This window comes from Montipora foliosa, chromosome 5 (assembly GCF_036669935.1).
Source record: "Montipora foliosa isolate CH-2021 chromosome 5, ASM3666993v2, whole genome shotgun sequence".
Taxonomy (NCBI): domain Eukaryota; kingdom Metazoa; phylum Cnidaria; class Anthozoa; order Scleractinia; family Acroporidae; genus Montipora; species Montipora foliosa.
Window position 1 is genome coordinate 7,185,605 of NC_090873.1, and position 17,500 is coordinate 7,203,104.

Below are 17,500 nucleotides of genomic sequence, written 5' to 3' on the forward strand. Positions count from 1 at the left end.
TTTCTCAGTACTTTTTTCAATACAAAATCCCCTCACAACCAACAGTTAATTAAAGGGAATCTCCACTCCTACTGCACAATAAGTTTAAAACCGAAGGAAATAACGTTTTCAGTGCTACTACGACCAAAAAACAATTCTTCTTTTTCTTTGGACTTCAAAACCATGTTAACACTAAGTGACCCAAGTTTTAAGTTCTGATTTTAAAAGGGCACCTGTTTATTTTAATTGGAATTTTGTTACTTATTGGTCCGCCATTACTAACTTTAAAATCTTGAGAGAGCTGGGTTGAGGATAAAATGACGTCAAAGACTCATTGGTTTAAGAATGCAATGCGTGTGTACGCGGAACGGGAGCTTCGGGCTTTCAGATTTTTCAACTCGTGTTTTGCATATATAATAAGTTGCGTTTACAAGCTGAAATTTTAAGCTAGTGAGTGAATGACGTCACTTTTCCCTAACTCCAACCGTCTGAGGTCCAGTCGGTCAGTTTTGAACGTGAGTAATGGCGGACCTTGAAATCCAAACCTTACACTCAAAATAAACAGCCTTTGGATAAAAATCAAAGCTCAAACTTTTGCCAGTCAGGTGTTAAGCGAACATGCTTTCAAAATCTGAAGAAAAAAAAGAAAATGATTTTTTAACATAGTAGCACTTTAAACAAAAGAGAGAGAACTGATCCTGACACCTGATTGAACAATTAAAGCAATTGTCTCTTATAAACACCTGAAAAATTCAGGTGAATCGAACGGGATTCGAACCCAAGACCTATGCGATGTATTACTTTGCCGTACTCCACAAAACAACAACAGGAGATCGATCACAACATTTTAGCTGTTGGTGACAACGTGAGCATATAACAATGAACCAGTCATTTTCTATTTTTTTTTTAGTTCGTCCGTATTTTACAACGTGAACCAGACGGAATAAGGGCCAAATACTTGCGATAACGTCAAGTTAGCTTATGGAGTAACGTTTTCTTTCACGTTGCCGTTGTCCCACCCTACGAGCAGAGCCTCCTTTTGTCTTTTCCTTTTCTGAGGAGGAGAAAAGGAGGCTCCGCCTGAATCGCGTCAACTCTTTGAAGCCGCTGCAGCCCGAACTTTTGGACTAGTCCATCTTGTTTTCTCTCGTCAAACCGGTTTTTCCAGTGACAGCATCCGTTTAGTGATAAAACCGATGGTTATTATTGAGCCCGCTGTACCGTGAAAAACCAAGATGGCAGCGAGATCTGGCTTGGGTTCGAGACTGTAACCTGGAAACATGCAGCGCATAATCAATAAAGATCTTTCTCGATTCATGCAGAGTCTTTCTCGAGAACGCCAAAATCGAGCAAGAAAAAGAAAGGCTCTGCTAGCAGGGTGCCCTTGTCCTTCCTTAACCTTCCTAATAACAGAATTTTCACCCTTTCATGACAAGCAAAAGCCTGGCATTTGCTGTTTCCTCTCTGCGACAGGATCATTTGAATAATCCGTTTTGTGACACGTTATAAAACAGGGCCAATTTCTTCAAGTTGAAATCCGTTTCTACCTTTAATTCTTGCTGTACGTAAAAACAGAAGACAGCGGGAACTTTCAAGACAATTAACCGAGTTCAAGAAATGACCACTGCTACGTACATACATCCTTTATTTGATAAAGCAGGTTGAATAAATGGCAGCTAATGCTGATGTGGACCTGCTATCTACTTTACACTAAGTGAATTAAGACAGAATCCACCAGAAGTTCGAGTAACAAGTGGACAAAAACCTAGTACAAAGATTATATACATCGTATTGCAAACGTCTGTATGACTGTTTTATTAAATATCGTCTCAAAAAAAATCATTTCTAGCAACACAAAATGTCAAAAACAACTGTTGAACTTTGTAAGAAACAGTTGAAAGTACTGGTAAAATAGACCTAATCGGCTGACTCAATGTTGTACCCAATTCAAATCTCCCGGGACTAAGATTCTTTGTGTATTGTATTTGCATGATAATGTAGCATTCATATTTAAATGATATGGAAATACCTGGAACAAAACGTTTTATTCCCAAAGGGTTTGAATTGGGTACAACATTGAGTTAGCCGATTAGGTCTATGAAACTGATGATGAAATTTTACGTGTTTGCACAATTTCTCTGAACTTTGAAATTTAATTTTTCTCGTTCCCATGGGAAATTGTTTTCGGTGTTATTTTAGGCAATTATCTATATCTTTAGCTTTAAGAAAATGTAAAAAAGACTGTAAAATACTTAAAATTATTCTGGTACCAGATTTTTGTCCATTAAAACTGAAATTGCTCAATTTTCTATCGTATTTTATCTTAACATCTTAAAATATATATCCCCGCAATGTAAATAATTATATATACAAATAATACATAAATAAATAGATAAGCTCAGGGTTATGGCTACGCCCGGTGGCTACGCCAACGACAACGCCACAAAATGATAACAGAGAGATTGAGTTAGAATATTTAGTTAACAAAAAATACATAAACTCGGAATCTTTTTAAACACTGTTTGTAGAAACAGCCGATATATAAAATGTATAAAATGGCAATCCTTACCTGTCAATTTTTGAAGCTGTTTTGAGTCAATAAAGAGTCAACACGAGTTCATGAAGAAAATTGCGGTAAAGAGTCAGTATACGAACGATGTATAACTATGAAACCTAATTTTTCCTTGTTCGACTGATTGGAAAATGGTTTGGCGGTTTCTTCTTTCCCAGAAACAGCATGTTATGTAGAAGAAAAACAAGAAGAACATTTAACGTCTACCGTAGGCTGAACGCGAAAATGCCTATTTTCAGGTAGAAACGGCAACTGGCAAACGCTGAAAATGGCGGGAAAACTATGGTCATGTGGTCACTTCTGCCGTTCGCATTTCACTATTTACACGTGATGCTACATCTCTCTAATATCATTGGTTTATGGAGGAAACAAATGATCGTGTTCCTCGTATTTAGTGAATCTTTTTCCGGTACTCTGCTTAACAAGAAGGTGAAATCACCAAATTTGAGGCTTCGACGACAACCTGAGCATACCAAATGTTAACCGTTCATTCTCTATTTTTACCCTGAAACCGCTCGTACCCATTTATTAAAAGGATACCTTGCCCACATTGTACGGCGTGAATGAATATGGCCGACAGCAGGTCAAGATCATCAAATCAAAATACAACCGGCGGGTTTTGGACACCAATTTGAAACAGCGCTGTTATATGATAATTACGTCCAAGCACTCATTTCACCAGTATTTAAATCTAAGCAATCATTTCATTAAAACGGTTAGCATTAAATAGCGAATAGTATATATGAATTAAATACGTTACGAACCGACAAGCACTTGTTAGCTTGGTCGGTAGTCGAGTAGTGACAAGACAGAAGAGCGTTCGCGAGCTGCAGAACTGCTGAGTTTTCCATTTTTTGAAAACAACATGGGTGTTGTACCCTAGAAATGGGATTGGTGTAAAACGTGTTGGGAAAAGAAATATACAGACACCGATTCGTGTTGTCGTCAAATTGTCGTTAAATTTGCGAATTCACGTTGTTGTTGTGGAGAGTACAGAAAAAAACAAACGATATTTGAAGCTATTAATGAGCAGGAAAAAAGATGAAACTAAACAAATTTCCTTGAGTTTTGGCAAATAGCAAGTTTCAATCCACGTTTGCCATTTGCCGTAAACAGCATGTAGAAACTTGCGCTCTTAAAATTGTGACAATTAAAGCCCCAAGTGATTCACAACTTTATTTTCTCATACCTTTGAACCTGACAATAAGTGCTGGCGAAACTACTTTGTAAAACTCAGACAGAAGTTCTGGTCTTGACCCCAACACAGCTGACAAACACTTGGCCGCAGATCTGCGAACCTGACGCCGGGAGATCAGAAAATCAAAGGTGAAGACAACATTTCAAGTTAAAGCAAAGAATGGAAGAAACAATAATCGTATCATAGAGGTAACTTAAAGGGGCTATTTCACGCAAAATTATGTAACTTCATGACACCCAAAATGCCTAGAAATTAGAACGAAACAGTACGATAACCATATAAAACTGTTGACCAATGGACAAGATTGAAACGGATCGCATTTGGGTAATCTTGAAAAAATGTCGGCCCAACGTTTTTCAAGTTTATGGCAAATCGCCTGATTAAAGACCGTTTTTGGTTAAAATCATCTTGTTTGCGATGTAACGATAATTTTAGCAGTCAAATAATCATGGTCTCTGAGATAAAAACAACCAAAACAAAGTCCATACCAATTTTTATTCTATGCCTTTCAGCCTTTCAAAAATCGGAATTTTCACTTTCGGTGGGGTAACGGCTACGTTCTTTTGTCTTTTGCATTACTGCAACCGAATACAACGCATCTCAGAAGCAGTTTAAGCAACTTTTCAATCTGAAAAAAAGGAAAATTTGCGCCCTGGAAGAATTTCGTTCCTGTATTGACGTCACGGTTCTGCTATCCCCAGTTTCCTTACTAGAGCGGTTCCGTACCCCGGTGGAAGCGAAAATTCCGATTTTTAAAAGGATGAAAGGCATAGATAAAAATCGGTATGGATTTTTTTGGCCGGGTTCTTTTGCCAGTCAGGTGTAAAGCGAACACGCTTTCGCAACCTGAAGAAAAAAAGGAAATTATCTTTTGATCATAGTCAGTAGCAATTTAATCAAATCCCAGATGTCCTCACCTTCCAGCTCATGTCATCGTCGTCGCTATAATCTTCATCATCATCACTATACAAAGACAACAATAATATACAAAATGAGAATTTTGGAGACAATGGATACTTCAAGCAGTGAACGGAAAAACAACAAACGACACTAGGTTGCTGTTTGTCATAAAACATTGAAATCGTCTTTTTCTAACTCGTCTCTCTCTTGAAAATTTGGAAAAAAAGTCTCCCAATGTGCCAGTCCCTAAACTTTTTGGGCGTCATAATTCCGTCTGTAGGGACCTCAAAATACAGCTTTGCTCTAGCAAGAGTCTTTCGCGATTATTCCATGTCGTTCACGTCGAACGATGTGGGCAAAGTATCCCAAAAATAAATTGGTACGAGCTAGACTGCAAAACAGTCGTTTTCTTCCATTTTCGGAAGGGGCGAAGCGCAGTAAGCGTGATCTTCGCGTGTGAAGCGCGCGAGCCTCATTCTCCCTCGCCATTTCTACACTCGCTCCGGGCCATTCGTTTGAATATTTATCGCGTCAACCTGGTTCTGGTCATTGCTGTCTAAGGTCTTCCTTCTCGAAACAGCTGTATGCCTTTTTAACCAATGATATCATTGTTTTGTGGCGTTGTCGCCGATATCGTCGTCGTCGATCTTATGGTCCAAAGACCACTTTCATAAATGGCGACCTCCTTTACATTTTTTTGTATTTATGCTTATTAGACCTACTGCCCTCAATTTAAGCCAAATATAATTGTGTAATTTGCTCGTCCTAGCGGAAAAACCTTAAATAACAAAGACCACAACCAGGTTTTCTGAGCCCGCGAGACTAAGCACCCACAGGAAACCATTGTTTTAACGAAAACCGCTGGTCAGCAACCTGGTTCTGGTCATTGCTGTTTAAGGTCTTCCGTCCTAGCGAGGCTAGAAAGGCTTATTTGCATTAAAACAAAAGAACATTTTATTTGGCCGCCATTATGAAAGAGGTCTATCGTATCCAAAGAAGAGAGAGGTTCATAATCAATCTTGATTTTAGTTGTGTTGACAACATACTAAAAGCCCACCATTTTAACGCGAGACGATTTGAGTTCCACAAATGGCTTTTGGGTCACGAAAACTCATCGGGACGTTTGAGAAACGGGCCCCTTGACTTTTATCAAAACGCAAATTTCAGCCTATCTCAGATAAAAGCAATGTTATCGTACCATATGAAACAACAATTATTTTTTCCCAAGAGGGCACGATATCGAATTATGCAATGTGATTGGTTCTTTGCGCGCGGTCCGGATTTTCCTATCTCTGCCCACGCAGGGCATATTAACACTCTGAGACTTTTTGTCCTTGACCTTTCCATTTTTTTTGACACCGAATCCGTTTACGTACAAAAGTTAAGTTTTTTTAAAAAAATGAAATTTTGTGGTTTTAGATGGCTTCCCTGTTACTACGGTGAACTATTGTATCACGATAATGTGTGCATCTTGTGAAGCAATTAATGACATTAAGATATGTTATTTGTCGGCTGGGAGGTCCGTATAGCGAAAAACAGTGATCGAGGTCTCAAAAATGCTGTACGAGGGCGCAGGCAGGCCGAGGGTAGCTTTTTCACACCGAGGTCACAGTTTTTCGCAATACGGACAGACCCTTAGCTGGTAAATAACTTAATGAAATCACTTTCGTAATTGATAGCGAATGCAGTAAGCGACTAGCAATCTGGACGTTTCAAAGAGAAATATTTTTATTTGAACACTGTTTCCAAGCCTCTTGTCTTAGGAAAAATTGTTGCAAATGCTTATATCTCAAACACGAACTTGGTGGACCTCAGTTTTTATTGTTGGAATGTACTCAGCAGGCTAACAAAACCCTCTAAGAGAAGTTTAGGGTTAGGGTTAGGGAAATTTCTAATCGTGAAGTTTACTCTGAATCCACAAAAAAATCCAAAGAGTTTCAATTAAGGTTTCTAATAACTTTCCAGCCATTAAAATGGGGTAAATAGAGGGTTTTTCAGATGGATCGCCTGTTGCTATAATAGTAACCCAATACATCACAATATTGAGCACATTTTGTTAAACAATAATTTGTTGTTTCTCGTGTTATCATAACATGGCTGCTTGGTGAGACAGTGTTGTGACGTCAATAAATACAAATACAAATACATACTTAACTGACCACTCCCCATAGGACAACAACTGTTAAAAATCCCAATTGGCCAGAGGCAAACCAGTTGTCTTTCAAGGCCGCTTTACACGACATTATCGGAGCACGAATTGTACGTGTATTTTAAAACCCAATTTGCGGCTGATTCGTGAAAACGAAAAACGGCCCGATTCAGAAAATCTGTTGCAGTGCAATAGATTTTTCTCGACTCAGGCCGACACTTTCAGAGAAGCCGGCATGCCAATCAGAATTTGAGAATAAGGCATGCAAACATGAAGCAAACAAAATGGTTGAGATCAAGACCACTTATGATTCATGCTCTGATAATGTCAGCCCGCCAAATTGTAGCATGTCAACTGGCCTTCACAAGTGCAGCCAAGAAGTTGAACCGGGATCAAATTCAATGGGTGGTCACAAAGGGCCTTGAATCCGCAATATCTGGATCTCAAGGCAAGCGCCTTAACCACTTGGCCACAGTGTCAATGCTCTTTCAATACAGTTCTTGAAAGTGTTGAACTGGTTTGAGCCTCCTTAATTAAACTCACTCTTCTTCATCATCTTCCATATCAGTCTCCATAAATTCGTCTTCATCGTCGCTTCCATAGTTGTAGTTTGGATCATAGCAAATAAATCCAAGGCAGAGCTCTGTGATCTGCAAATAATAAATAAATAAATGAATAATGATAATGATAATGATAATGATAATGATAATAATGATAAGGCCATCTTCGCGTTTTGTTATTACCATTTAATGTTTTGTTGCAAAACAAACATACTACACTTGCTGAAAACGGTGAAAATTTAATAAGTGCCCCCCTCAACTAAGCACCCACTCTCAAAGGGCTTGAAATGAACGAAAAAAGCCAGTCGCAATTTTGCCACAAGATACGAAAATTTAGTCGCAATTTCGCAAAATTTAGTCGCAAAATCGTCGCACTGCATTGTGTTGTGAAAACAAGTTGCAAATTTACGTCTTCTCCAGATAATTTAGTCGCAAAGGGAAAAAGTTCAGTCGCAAATGTGACTGTATTGGTCGCAATTTCAAGGTCCAAAAATTTAATAAGCACCCATGGCAATTAATGGAATAAATACGGTATGTTGACCTGAGAGGCCATGGCCTTAGTTACCACAGACATTGACTTCTAGTTAACTGTTCTTCTCAGCACCTATTCATTACTCCTTAAGGATGGTGCATACTATTGTTATTGCTTATATGTTTTGCGCATAAAAAGATGCATGGGTTTCCTATAGGTGGTGCTTACTAATACGAGGATACTCTTGGGCCGTTTAAAAGTCTGCAGAGAAGGCAGAACTTCACAAGTGCTCTTGGTATCCAAAAAGAAAATTGGGGGTAGCTATGTATTTTTAGAGATAATTGGGCTTCAATTTTGTAAAGAACACCAGACATTTCTTTGTATTTTAAGGCTTTTTACAAATATTGTTGATTAATTATCTTTGAAAAGTGCGTGGTTCCCCCTAATTTTCTTTTCTGATTTCAATAACACTTGCTCAGATCTGCTTTTCCCGCACATTCACAGAATGCACAAAAATACCTTTGAATTAGTAGGCACCATCCTTTAGAGCGGTTTTCAATTGAGTGTCGAAAGTAATTAGTGAATTACTTTGGTTTTGCATCTACTTCACTCAGTGATTGGTTCAAAGTTTTCGCGCCACTTTTTCAACTAATCAGAAGTGAAACCAAAACCAAAACCAAAACCAAAACCAAAACCAATTGTGGCTCGCGCGTGCACATTGTCCCGCCTTTTGTGTCGGCTACATGTAACTACTTAGAGTTTTGATTGGTTTACTGGATTGTCTCCGTCCTTTTTGATTGGTTAAAGTAATTACTATGGTTTTGGTTTTACGACACTCACTTCAAAACCGCTTTAATCAATCACTCGGTATTGCAATCAACATACAGTTGGAATGTAAGAGGTCACTTCCTTCGGACATCTGCACACAAATGACTCAAATGCCTGCAAAAAGACCATTTACATGCAAATCAAACTTTGCTCTTCCAGGGGCATTTGTACAGAATTTACAATATAGGGGAATTACCTGAATGCAGTATTCTCGAAGCTCATCATCATTTTCAACTTTGGAATACTGCACAATCAAAGGCATGATCCTTTGTAAATGTTCACCAACTCTGTGACCTGCTTGACGGCTGTACAACAAAACATAGCAGGCACTGATGAGACATTAACAAGGAATAAAGAAAGACACAAAAGAGGGAGGCAACGAAGGAAGGAAGAAAGGAAGGAAGGGAGAGTGGGAGGGAAAGTAAAAGGGAAGGAGGAAGGAAGGAAGGAAGGAAGGAAAGAAGGAGGTAGGGAGGAAAGAAGAAAGAAAGGAAGGGAGGGAGGGAGGGAAGGGAGGAAGGTATGAAGGAAGGAAGGAAAGAAGAAAAGAAAGAAGGAAAAAGGGAGGGAGGGAGGCATGAAAGGAGGAAGGAAAGAAGGAGGAAGGGAGGCAGGGAGGCAGGGGGGGAGGAAGGAAGGGAGGAACGTAAAAGGGAAAGGACGAAGGAATGAAGGAAGGAAGGAAAGAAGGTAGTAGGTAGGGAGGGAAGAAGAAAGGAAGGGAGGGAGGGAGGGAGGGAGAGAGGGAAGAGGGGAAAGTAAAAGGGAGGGGACGAAGGGATGAAGGAAGGAAGGAAAGAAGGAAGGAGGTAGGGAGGGAAAAAGAAAGGAAGGAAGGGAGGGAGGGAGGGAGGCACGGGGGGAGGGAGGGAAGAGAGGAAAGTAAAAGGGAAGGGAGGAAGGAATGAAGGAAGGAAGGAAAGAAGGAAGGAGGTAGGGAAGGAAGAAGAAAGGAAGAAAGGGAGGTAGGAAGGAAGGAAGGCAGGACGGAAGGGAGGGAGTGAAAGAAAGTAAAAGGCAAGGGAAAAAGACATCAAGGAAGGAGGGAAAGAAGGAGGTAAGGGAGGGAAGAAGAAAGGAAGGGAGGGAGGAAAGTAATGAAGGAAGGAAGGAAGGAAAGAAGGAAGGAAAGAAGGAAGGAAAGAAGGAGGAAGGGAGGGAGGGAAGGGAGGAAAGTAAAAGGGAAAGGAGAAAGAAATGAAGGAACTAGGAAGGAAGAAAGAAAGGGAGGAAGGAAGGAAGGCAGGAAGGGAGGAAGGAAGGGAGGGAGGGAGTGAAAGAAAGTAAAAGTGAAGAGAGGAAGAAATGAAGGAACTAGGAAGGAAGGAAGAAAGGGAGGAAGGAAGGAAGGAAGGAAGGAAGGGAGGGAGGGAGTGAAAGAAAATAAAAGGGAAGGGAAGAAGACACGAAGGATGGAAGGAAAGTAAAAGGGAGGGGAGGAAGAAATGCCGGAACTAGGAAGGAAGGAAGAAAGGAAGGAAGGAAGAAGGGGTGGAAGGAAGGAAGAAAGGGAGGAAGGAAGGGAGGGAGGGAGGCAGGGGGGAGGGAGGGAAAGGAGGAAGGATGAAGGAAGGAAGGAATGAAGGAAGGAAGGAAAGAAGGAGGTAGGGAGGGAAGAAGAAAGGAAGGAAGGGAGGCAGGCAGGCAGGCAGGGGGGAAAGGAGGGAGGGAAGGAAAGTAAAAGGGAAGGGAGGAAGAAATGAAGGAACTAGGAAGGAAGGAAGAAAGGGAGGAAGGAAGGAAGGAATTTAACAATATAAAATAAAGTTACTGCATCAAAAATATGCATAACGTCTCATGACTGGATATTTTCTTACCAAATAGCTCCTATGCACTGGATAAAAGTTCGCGTGGTGGAATGTGATGCATTCTGTTTCAGTTCAGCCAAGAGATGATCCATCAGTTCAACAAACAAGCTGCTGTTTGCACTTAAAACAAGATGGCCTGCGGATGATGACACAGCCTTGTCACTGAATTACAATCCTAGTCAGAAGTGTTTAAATAGGACAATCACAATTTTGACCATACCGTCGCAATCAGCATCATACCTTCCTCCATGATGCATCATGACTCCTGCACACTTCCCGCAGACAATATATCTTTTTTTTTTAGTACAACAAAATGCCCTGTACATACTGTACCTAGAGTTGACACTTAATAGGGAGGAGTGGGGAAAGATTTTGAGCTAAACACAGCATGTTCATCACAGATGTGATACAAAGAGTGTAAAAATAATATAGCTCTTTTTTGCCAAGCATGCAAAGATTGTGGTTTACACATACATGTAGGCTGTGTGTTAAGGACTGTTAAGGACAGCTTGACATTCTTGGTGTCGCTCTTGTTTCATCGATATAAATAATTAAGTAGATAATCATAACCATTACAAAATTCTTGGATCTGATTGGTTCTGTGAGCACCTGTTTGTCGAGTAATTGGCGCGCGATCACATGGATGTCCAATTACAGGTATCCAATTTGAACAACTCCAAAACTGGATACCTGTAATTGGACACCTTAGCCTATGCCATTCACGCGTCAATCACATGCACTTTGATGCAATCTTTCTTGCTGTTTTCCTACTGTTTACAAAACAGATTGAATATAATTTTAACTTTTTCACACAAAAAAGTGTTCAAAAACTTTTTATCCTCAAATTTGGTAATAGTTACCATTAATTAGTAATTAAACTGGCTGACTATGTAAAAAAGAAACTGAATGACTGGATTAAAACGTGTGATGTGGCACCCGATAATCCACTCAGCTTTGATGATTGACAATACTGTGGAAAATATATAACTTTTCAATGAATTTGAAATTTAGAACCACAAGTTCATAAAGGGCCGGTAAATGTCACATTATTGTACAGTAACAAAATTGCTGAAGCCTTAGCTTTGCATACCAAGTGCTATGATGGTTCTCTTTCTGACGGCTAATCTGGCACTTGTTAACTGTGGCAACAAAGCCTGCTGGATTGATTGGTGATACGACACCAACAGACCTGAAAAACCAGACCTTTTAGATTAACAAAATCACATTCATTGCAAAGTAATAATCACAGGCCTCGGATCAAAATGGCGAAGTTATGCTTAAGATCTCAGCTTTAATTCCTCAGGACTTGAAATTACAGTGACAGTTCATGTGGGTTGAACATACATGTATGTTCACTCCAAGAGGTTTTTTTTAACCTTAGGGTACTCCTGTTTTCCTCCTCATTACAAAGCAACAGTCAGTGGAATTTACTTTGACTTTATTTCATTTATAGTTTCCCCAATTAGTTGGAACTTCTGCTCCAAGATATAATGGACTTAAATAACCAACTTTATTTGAGTTTCAAGTGTATTTAGCACTAAAGTACTAATGGGTTTACCGTACAGAAATCAAATATAATCAACACTCAACGCAACAAAACAATAATATCATTGGTTAAAAGAGCATAAATAATCGTGCTGCACGTGCAGCACGGATTTTAGCAAGTACATGTATGTTTGCGGTCCTCTGCATAACGACGACGTGAAATCACCAAATTTGAAGTTTTGACGACAACGTAAGCATGCAACAGAGAATCCTTCATTCTCTATTTTAAATTTGAAACCACTCGTACCGATTTATTTTTAGGATACTTTGCCCACATTGTACGACGCGAACTAGACTGAATAATCGCGAAAGACTTACAGTATGATAGAGCCAAGTTATATTTTGAGGTGACGTTTTCGTCGACCGTCGCCGTCGTAAATCTTAAATTCCCTACTACAGTATAAACCGTAGGCCCCGTCTCACAACCCTTGAATGTTCACAACCCAGTGGGACGTAAAAGAACCCACACACTATTCGTAAAGAGTAGGGCATGGAGTTCCCGGTGTTGTGGTCAGGCCTCAATTCATTGATTCATCTGCTAGGTGAGATTACTAATGGACTGATACAGTTGTAGCAGCTGCCAGCGGCGCCTGTATATGCTGATGCCCGATCTCACCAATAGATCACTTGCTTGTAAAGTGCATTTGAATATGTCAATAGAAAATGCACTATATAAATTCATTACCATTACCATTACCATTACTTCATAGATTTTAATCTGTCTGATGCCAGATGATCTTTGGGCACCTGAGGGATCAATGGATTACCCAGTCATGTGCCCCCAATTAACCCATTGTGGTACTATGATCAAAAAATCATTTCCTTTTTTTCTTTATATTTTGAAAGCGTGTTCGCTTAACACCTAACTGGCAAAATTTTTGAGCTTTGAGTTTTATCTGAAGGCTGTTTTATTTTGAGTGTAAGTTTTGGATTTCACGGTCCGCCATTACTCTCGTTCAAAACTGACCGATTGGACCTCAGAGGGTTGGATCTAGAGAAAATGACGTCATTAATTTTACTCACTAGCTTAAAATTTCAGCGTGTAAACGCAATTTATTATATATGCAAAACACGGGTTTAAAAGTCTGAAAGCCCGAAACTCCCGTGCTGCATATTAATTCAGCCGCGTACATTGTACATACGCATTGCATTCTTAAACTAGTGAGTCTTTGACGTCATTTTCTCCTCGAGCCAGTTCTCTCAAGATTTTATAGTTAGTAATGGCGGACCAATAAAAATTCCAGTTAAAAGAAAGTGGTGTCTTTTTAAAATCAGAACTTAAAACTTGGGTCAGTTAGTGTTTAGGTACCATAGTTTTGAAATCCAAAGAAAAAAAAGAATTGTTTTTTTGGTCGTAGTACCACTTTAAGCAGTCAAAAATGACTTGTCCCCTCCAGTAACCCATTGACTCCTACTCTGTCTAACACCAGACAATCTTTACTCCTCAACTGGTGGCATCCAAGGTTGATTGAGGGGTCAATGGGTTAATTAAGGATGGTTCCTAGTATTGTTATTGCGCATACGTTCTGCGCATCTCAACCAGTTGATCTGGTGACGTAATTCGGAGGACTGGGGAGAAAAATTTTAACGCCGTATCCCACAAACGCGCGCGGCCTTTTTTTTTGTTTCAATATGGCAGAGGCGAGGTTATATCTCGGCGATTTCCACTTGAATGTTCATTCAGTAACAGGAAATGTGGTAGACACGTAATGATCTGTTGAGTTTTGGCGATGGCAATACTGCAGGGAGTTTGGAAACAACACCTAAGGCCGAGCGCGGTTGTGGGATACGGCGTTAAAATTTTTCTTCCCAGTCCACCAAATTACGTCACCAGATCACCTGGAAAATACTCGGATTTCCTATGGGTAGTGCTTAATAAATACAGGGATATTTTTACGTGGTTCAAAACCATGTGGAGAAAGCAGAATTTAACAAGTGCTCTTGGTATCCAAAAAGAAAATTGGGGGTAAGCTTCAATTTGATAAAGAACGCCATACATTGCTTTGTATTTTAAAGCTTTTTACAAATGTTGTTGATTAATTATCTTCAAAAAATGCGTGGTTACCCCCAATTTTCTTTAACACTTGTTAAGATCTGCATTTCCCGCATACTCAGTAGACCGCACAAAAACACCTTTGAATTAGTAGGCACTGTCCTTAAGTATAGCATCATCATGATAACAATACCCTGTAATTACTATAATTACATTTGTACATGTACAGTGTATTACTTCCTTACCGCCAAATCTGCTTAGAAGATCTCCCAAGATATCTAATGCTTCTAGCTGGACTGAAACATCAGAGCTCTGCGAAACAAAAGGACTGCGATTTCAGGTGGATGAAATATAATGTATAGATTTAGTCAAGCCTAAAAGTGGAGCTCCTCTGTTTTTTATTCTTACAATAAGTTAACCTTGAGGCTTGAGCCTGCGATCCAATTGAAATCCAGTTAGGGTTAGGGTTAGGGTTTAGGTTGGGAGGCGCGGTGGCCTCATGGTTAATGCGCTCGACTCCGGATTGAGTGGTCGGGGTTCAGGTCCTGGCCGCAGACATTGTGTTGTGTTCTTGGGCAAGACACTTTACTCTCACGGTGCCTCTCTCCACCCAGATGCAGAGATAAACGTTTGAACCAGAGAGGAAAAGGGATAGTAGCGGTACCTCCTGGACATCGCACTGTAGCGTCGTACCTTGACAATTAAACATCAAGCAATACACAAATGTAGCTTCTGCAACAAAACCACAGGTACAATAATGGTAAAATAATTATCAAATATTATTTTTGATTCACACCTTGCCAATGGCATTGGTCAATCGCCCAGTTATTTTGCGGCAGATGTTGGCTGCTAAGGATGAAGAAGCTGGTGGTAATTCCCCAATGACTGTTTTTAAACCTGTTAAAATGAGGCAACTTAACACAAAGCTTTCACTCAAATTATTAAGTTTCCCTTATCTGTTTCTGTTGTCCCCAATTATTATTAAGGTTTGACGTTAAGAGAATGCAATCTAATGTTGGGTATCCTGTGGTTTCTGGGGATCCTGTGCATGGGGTGGGAGTTTTAGCCAGTTTTTGTGTTTTGTCATTCGTCTTCAGGGCCATCTTGAATTATCATCTCGGTTTTGATATGTTATACGCACAAATGACGATCATGCACCTGGTGATTATTCCCATGGAGTCACTTTGCACAAGCACGCTGATGTTTGGCAAGGGACATCTTTTACAAATAATCTCTTGGACAATTTCAAAAAATTCCAGATTATAAAAAAATTAGTTTTTTGTGATGTCATCACCTCTTTACTCTAAAGCCTCACATACATGTAATGATACTTTTGATAGATGGTCTTTACTTAATAAATACATCGTCTTCATGGCATCTCAGCTCATGTAGTGACTATTTTAACATCCAAAGTTCTCCAAACGAATGCACTTCATAATCTGCCGATGATTAATTACTACTTTATGATTGTAGTCATGTTTTGTTATTTTTTTTTAACACAATAAGCATGTATACATGTAAGTTTAAGAAGCATTTCTGGTCCCAACAACTCATAAAGACTTACCAATACTTGAAATATCACGCAACTGCTCATTATCAGAAAGCATGTTTGAACACAGAGTATCAACGATTGTCTCCACGTGTTGCTCTTTGACCTTACTGACCAGTGGACCCAGGCTGAGGGATACAAAATAAACAAGTCATTAGTAAAATAAAGTATGCACTTAAGATTTACAAATAATGAAGTTTTCACTACCATTTCACAGCCAGATTCTGCACTTCACCATTCTTGTCCTCAAGCAATTTTAAAAGCATCTGAACAACCTGTGAATTCAAAGAGACAAACGATTGACAAAACACATAGTTGAAAGACTGGACTGGAAACAACCCCATTTCCAGGGTCTCTCTTCTCTGCCTTAATGACAAAGGAGGCAGAGAAGAGAGACCCTGGGAACAAGGTCATACTGGAAAGACAACAATTAGGAAAAATCCAAACATCATAATTATTTTCCACTTGCACTGTCCCTCTCCCCTCCCCCTCAGTAGTGAAGCAGCTCTAGTAACCTGCTATTGAAAGCAGCTTGGCATGATCAAGCCATACATATATACAGTGTACAAGAGCTGCTACATGACTCTCCTTCTCCCCCCCCCCCCCCCCCCCCCCTCCCCCAACAAAAAAAGAAAGTCTGGTCTTGGCAATAAAAAAGGAACATTGACAAGGGGCAGGGGGAAGGGAACTTGTCCAAGATTCCTAGAAAGGGGAAAGTGTCTGAACCACTTTGTTGTTTACTGAAGTTTCAGTTAACACCAGTTACTGCGTTGCTAAGAGACCCTGGGGTTTCCACTACCGGCAGCCAGCTCGAAGATGGAGACTGCCCTGACGGCTGGCAAAGCCTGACAACCCAGCAATGAGCCCCCAAGCCCCAGAGAAGACAGGCACCTGTGACACCAGTTGATGAACTGTGGAAAGTAGAGGGGGAAGGGAGGGGAAAACTGCTGCACGCTCCACACAAAAGGAAAGGACCTTTATTAAAGTGTCTAGTCATTCTAGCGCTGGAGCGCTAATTGGGGACACTGTAAACTGAAATTAACAATTAATGCAAATCAGGTCAAATGTTGGTTTTTGAGGAGAGGGGAAACCGGAGTACCCAGAGAAAACCTCTCGGTGCAGAGTAGAGAACCAACAAACTCAACCCACACGACACAGAGTCTGGGAATCAAACCCGGGCCACTTTGGTGGGAGACGAGTGCTCTCACCACTGCGCCATCCCTGCACCTCCATGCATGTAGGGCAGTTCAGGATTCACTGTATAAACAACGTCACAGTGCATCAACTCCAAAACTATGTCCCCTTGAACCCTCTCCTTTCTCAGCGTGACACAAATAAATTTTACTCAGTCCAATACCAGACAATTCATTTTAACATGTCAATGGAGAAGCCCTTGAGGGCAACAGCCTACCTTTCTTTCACTATCATCATCCAGTTTAATGGAGTCTTTCTGAAGTTCTGCCATCAAGTCATTTGTTGCCATAAATCTAAAGTCTTTGTCACTTGATGTCATCTATCAGAGAACAATAGAACTCCCAAATTATTAGACACACTACGGGTCTACGGGGCTACAGGGCTACATGGCTACATGGCTACGGGGCTACATGGCTACGCGGCTACGTGGTCCGCAGTCGGCTAGGAAGTCGATATGTATTTACTAAGTGTTGAAGTGAAGTGCTACTGCGGTCCGCAGTCCCGCGGTCGATGAATAAGCAATGAACTAAGTGTTGAAATGAAGTGCTACCGCGGTCCGCAGTCCCGCAGTCGATGAATAAGGAATGAAATAAGTGTTGAAATGAATTGCTACCGCGGTCCGCAGTCTGGTTAAGGCAATTTAACCCGGGGTTAGGATTTAACCCGCTTTCAAACAACTGGACCCAGGTCCATAGCCGCTTAGCCGCGTAGCCGCATAGCCACGTAGCCCCGTACTGTCTATTTCTCGTTCTA

The 17,500-nt window shown here is 40.4% G+C and overlaps 1 protein-coding gene across 1 annotated transcript in view; it reads right to left on the reverse strand.

The window, feature by feature from the left end:
- The window catches only part of LOC138003515 (cullin-associated NEDD8-dissociated protein 1-like), a 57,250-nt gene that overhangs the window by 38,458 nt on the left and 1,292 nt on the right, over window positions 1-17,500 (reverse strand). The window contains exons 2-13 of the mRNA XM_068849621.1: window positions 16,965-17,066; window positions 15,761-15,828; window positions 15,569-15,681; window positions 14,801-14,901; window positions 14,250-14,316; window positions 11,557-11,655; window positions 10,476-10,602; window positions 8,855-8,963; window positions 8,716-8,772; window positions 7,342-7,448; window positions 4,667-4,712; window positions 3,741-3,849 (exon numbers count right to left, since the gene is read on the reverse strand). Of these exons, the coding sequence (XP_068705722.1) occupies window positions 3,741-3,849; window positions 4,667-4,712; window positions 7,342-7,448; window positions 8,716-8,772; window positions 8,855-8,963; window positions 10,476-10,602; window positions 11,557-11,655; window positions 14,250-14,316; window positions 14,801-14,901; window positions 15,569-15,681; window positions 15,761-15,828; window positions 16,965-17,066 (1,105 nt within the window). The remainder of the gene's footprint in view (window positions 1-3,740; window positions 3,850-4,666; window positions 4,713-7,341; window positions 7,449-8,715; window positions 8,773-8,854; window positions 8,964-10,475; window positions 10,603-11,556; window positions 11,656-14,249; window positions 14,317-14,800; window positions 14,902-15,568; window positions 15,682-15,760; window positions 15,829-16,964; window positions 17,067-17,500) is intronic.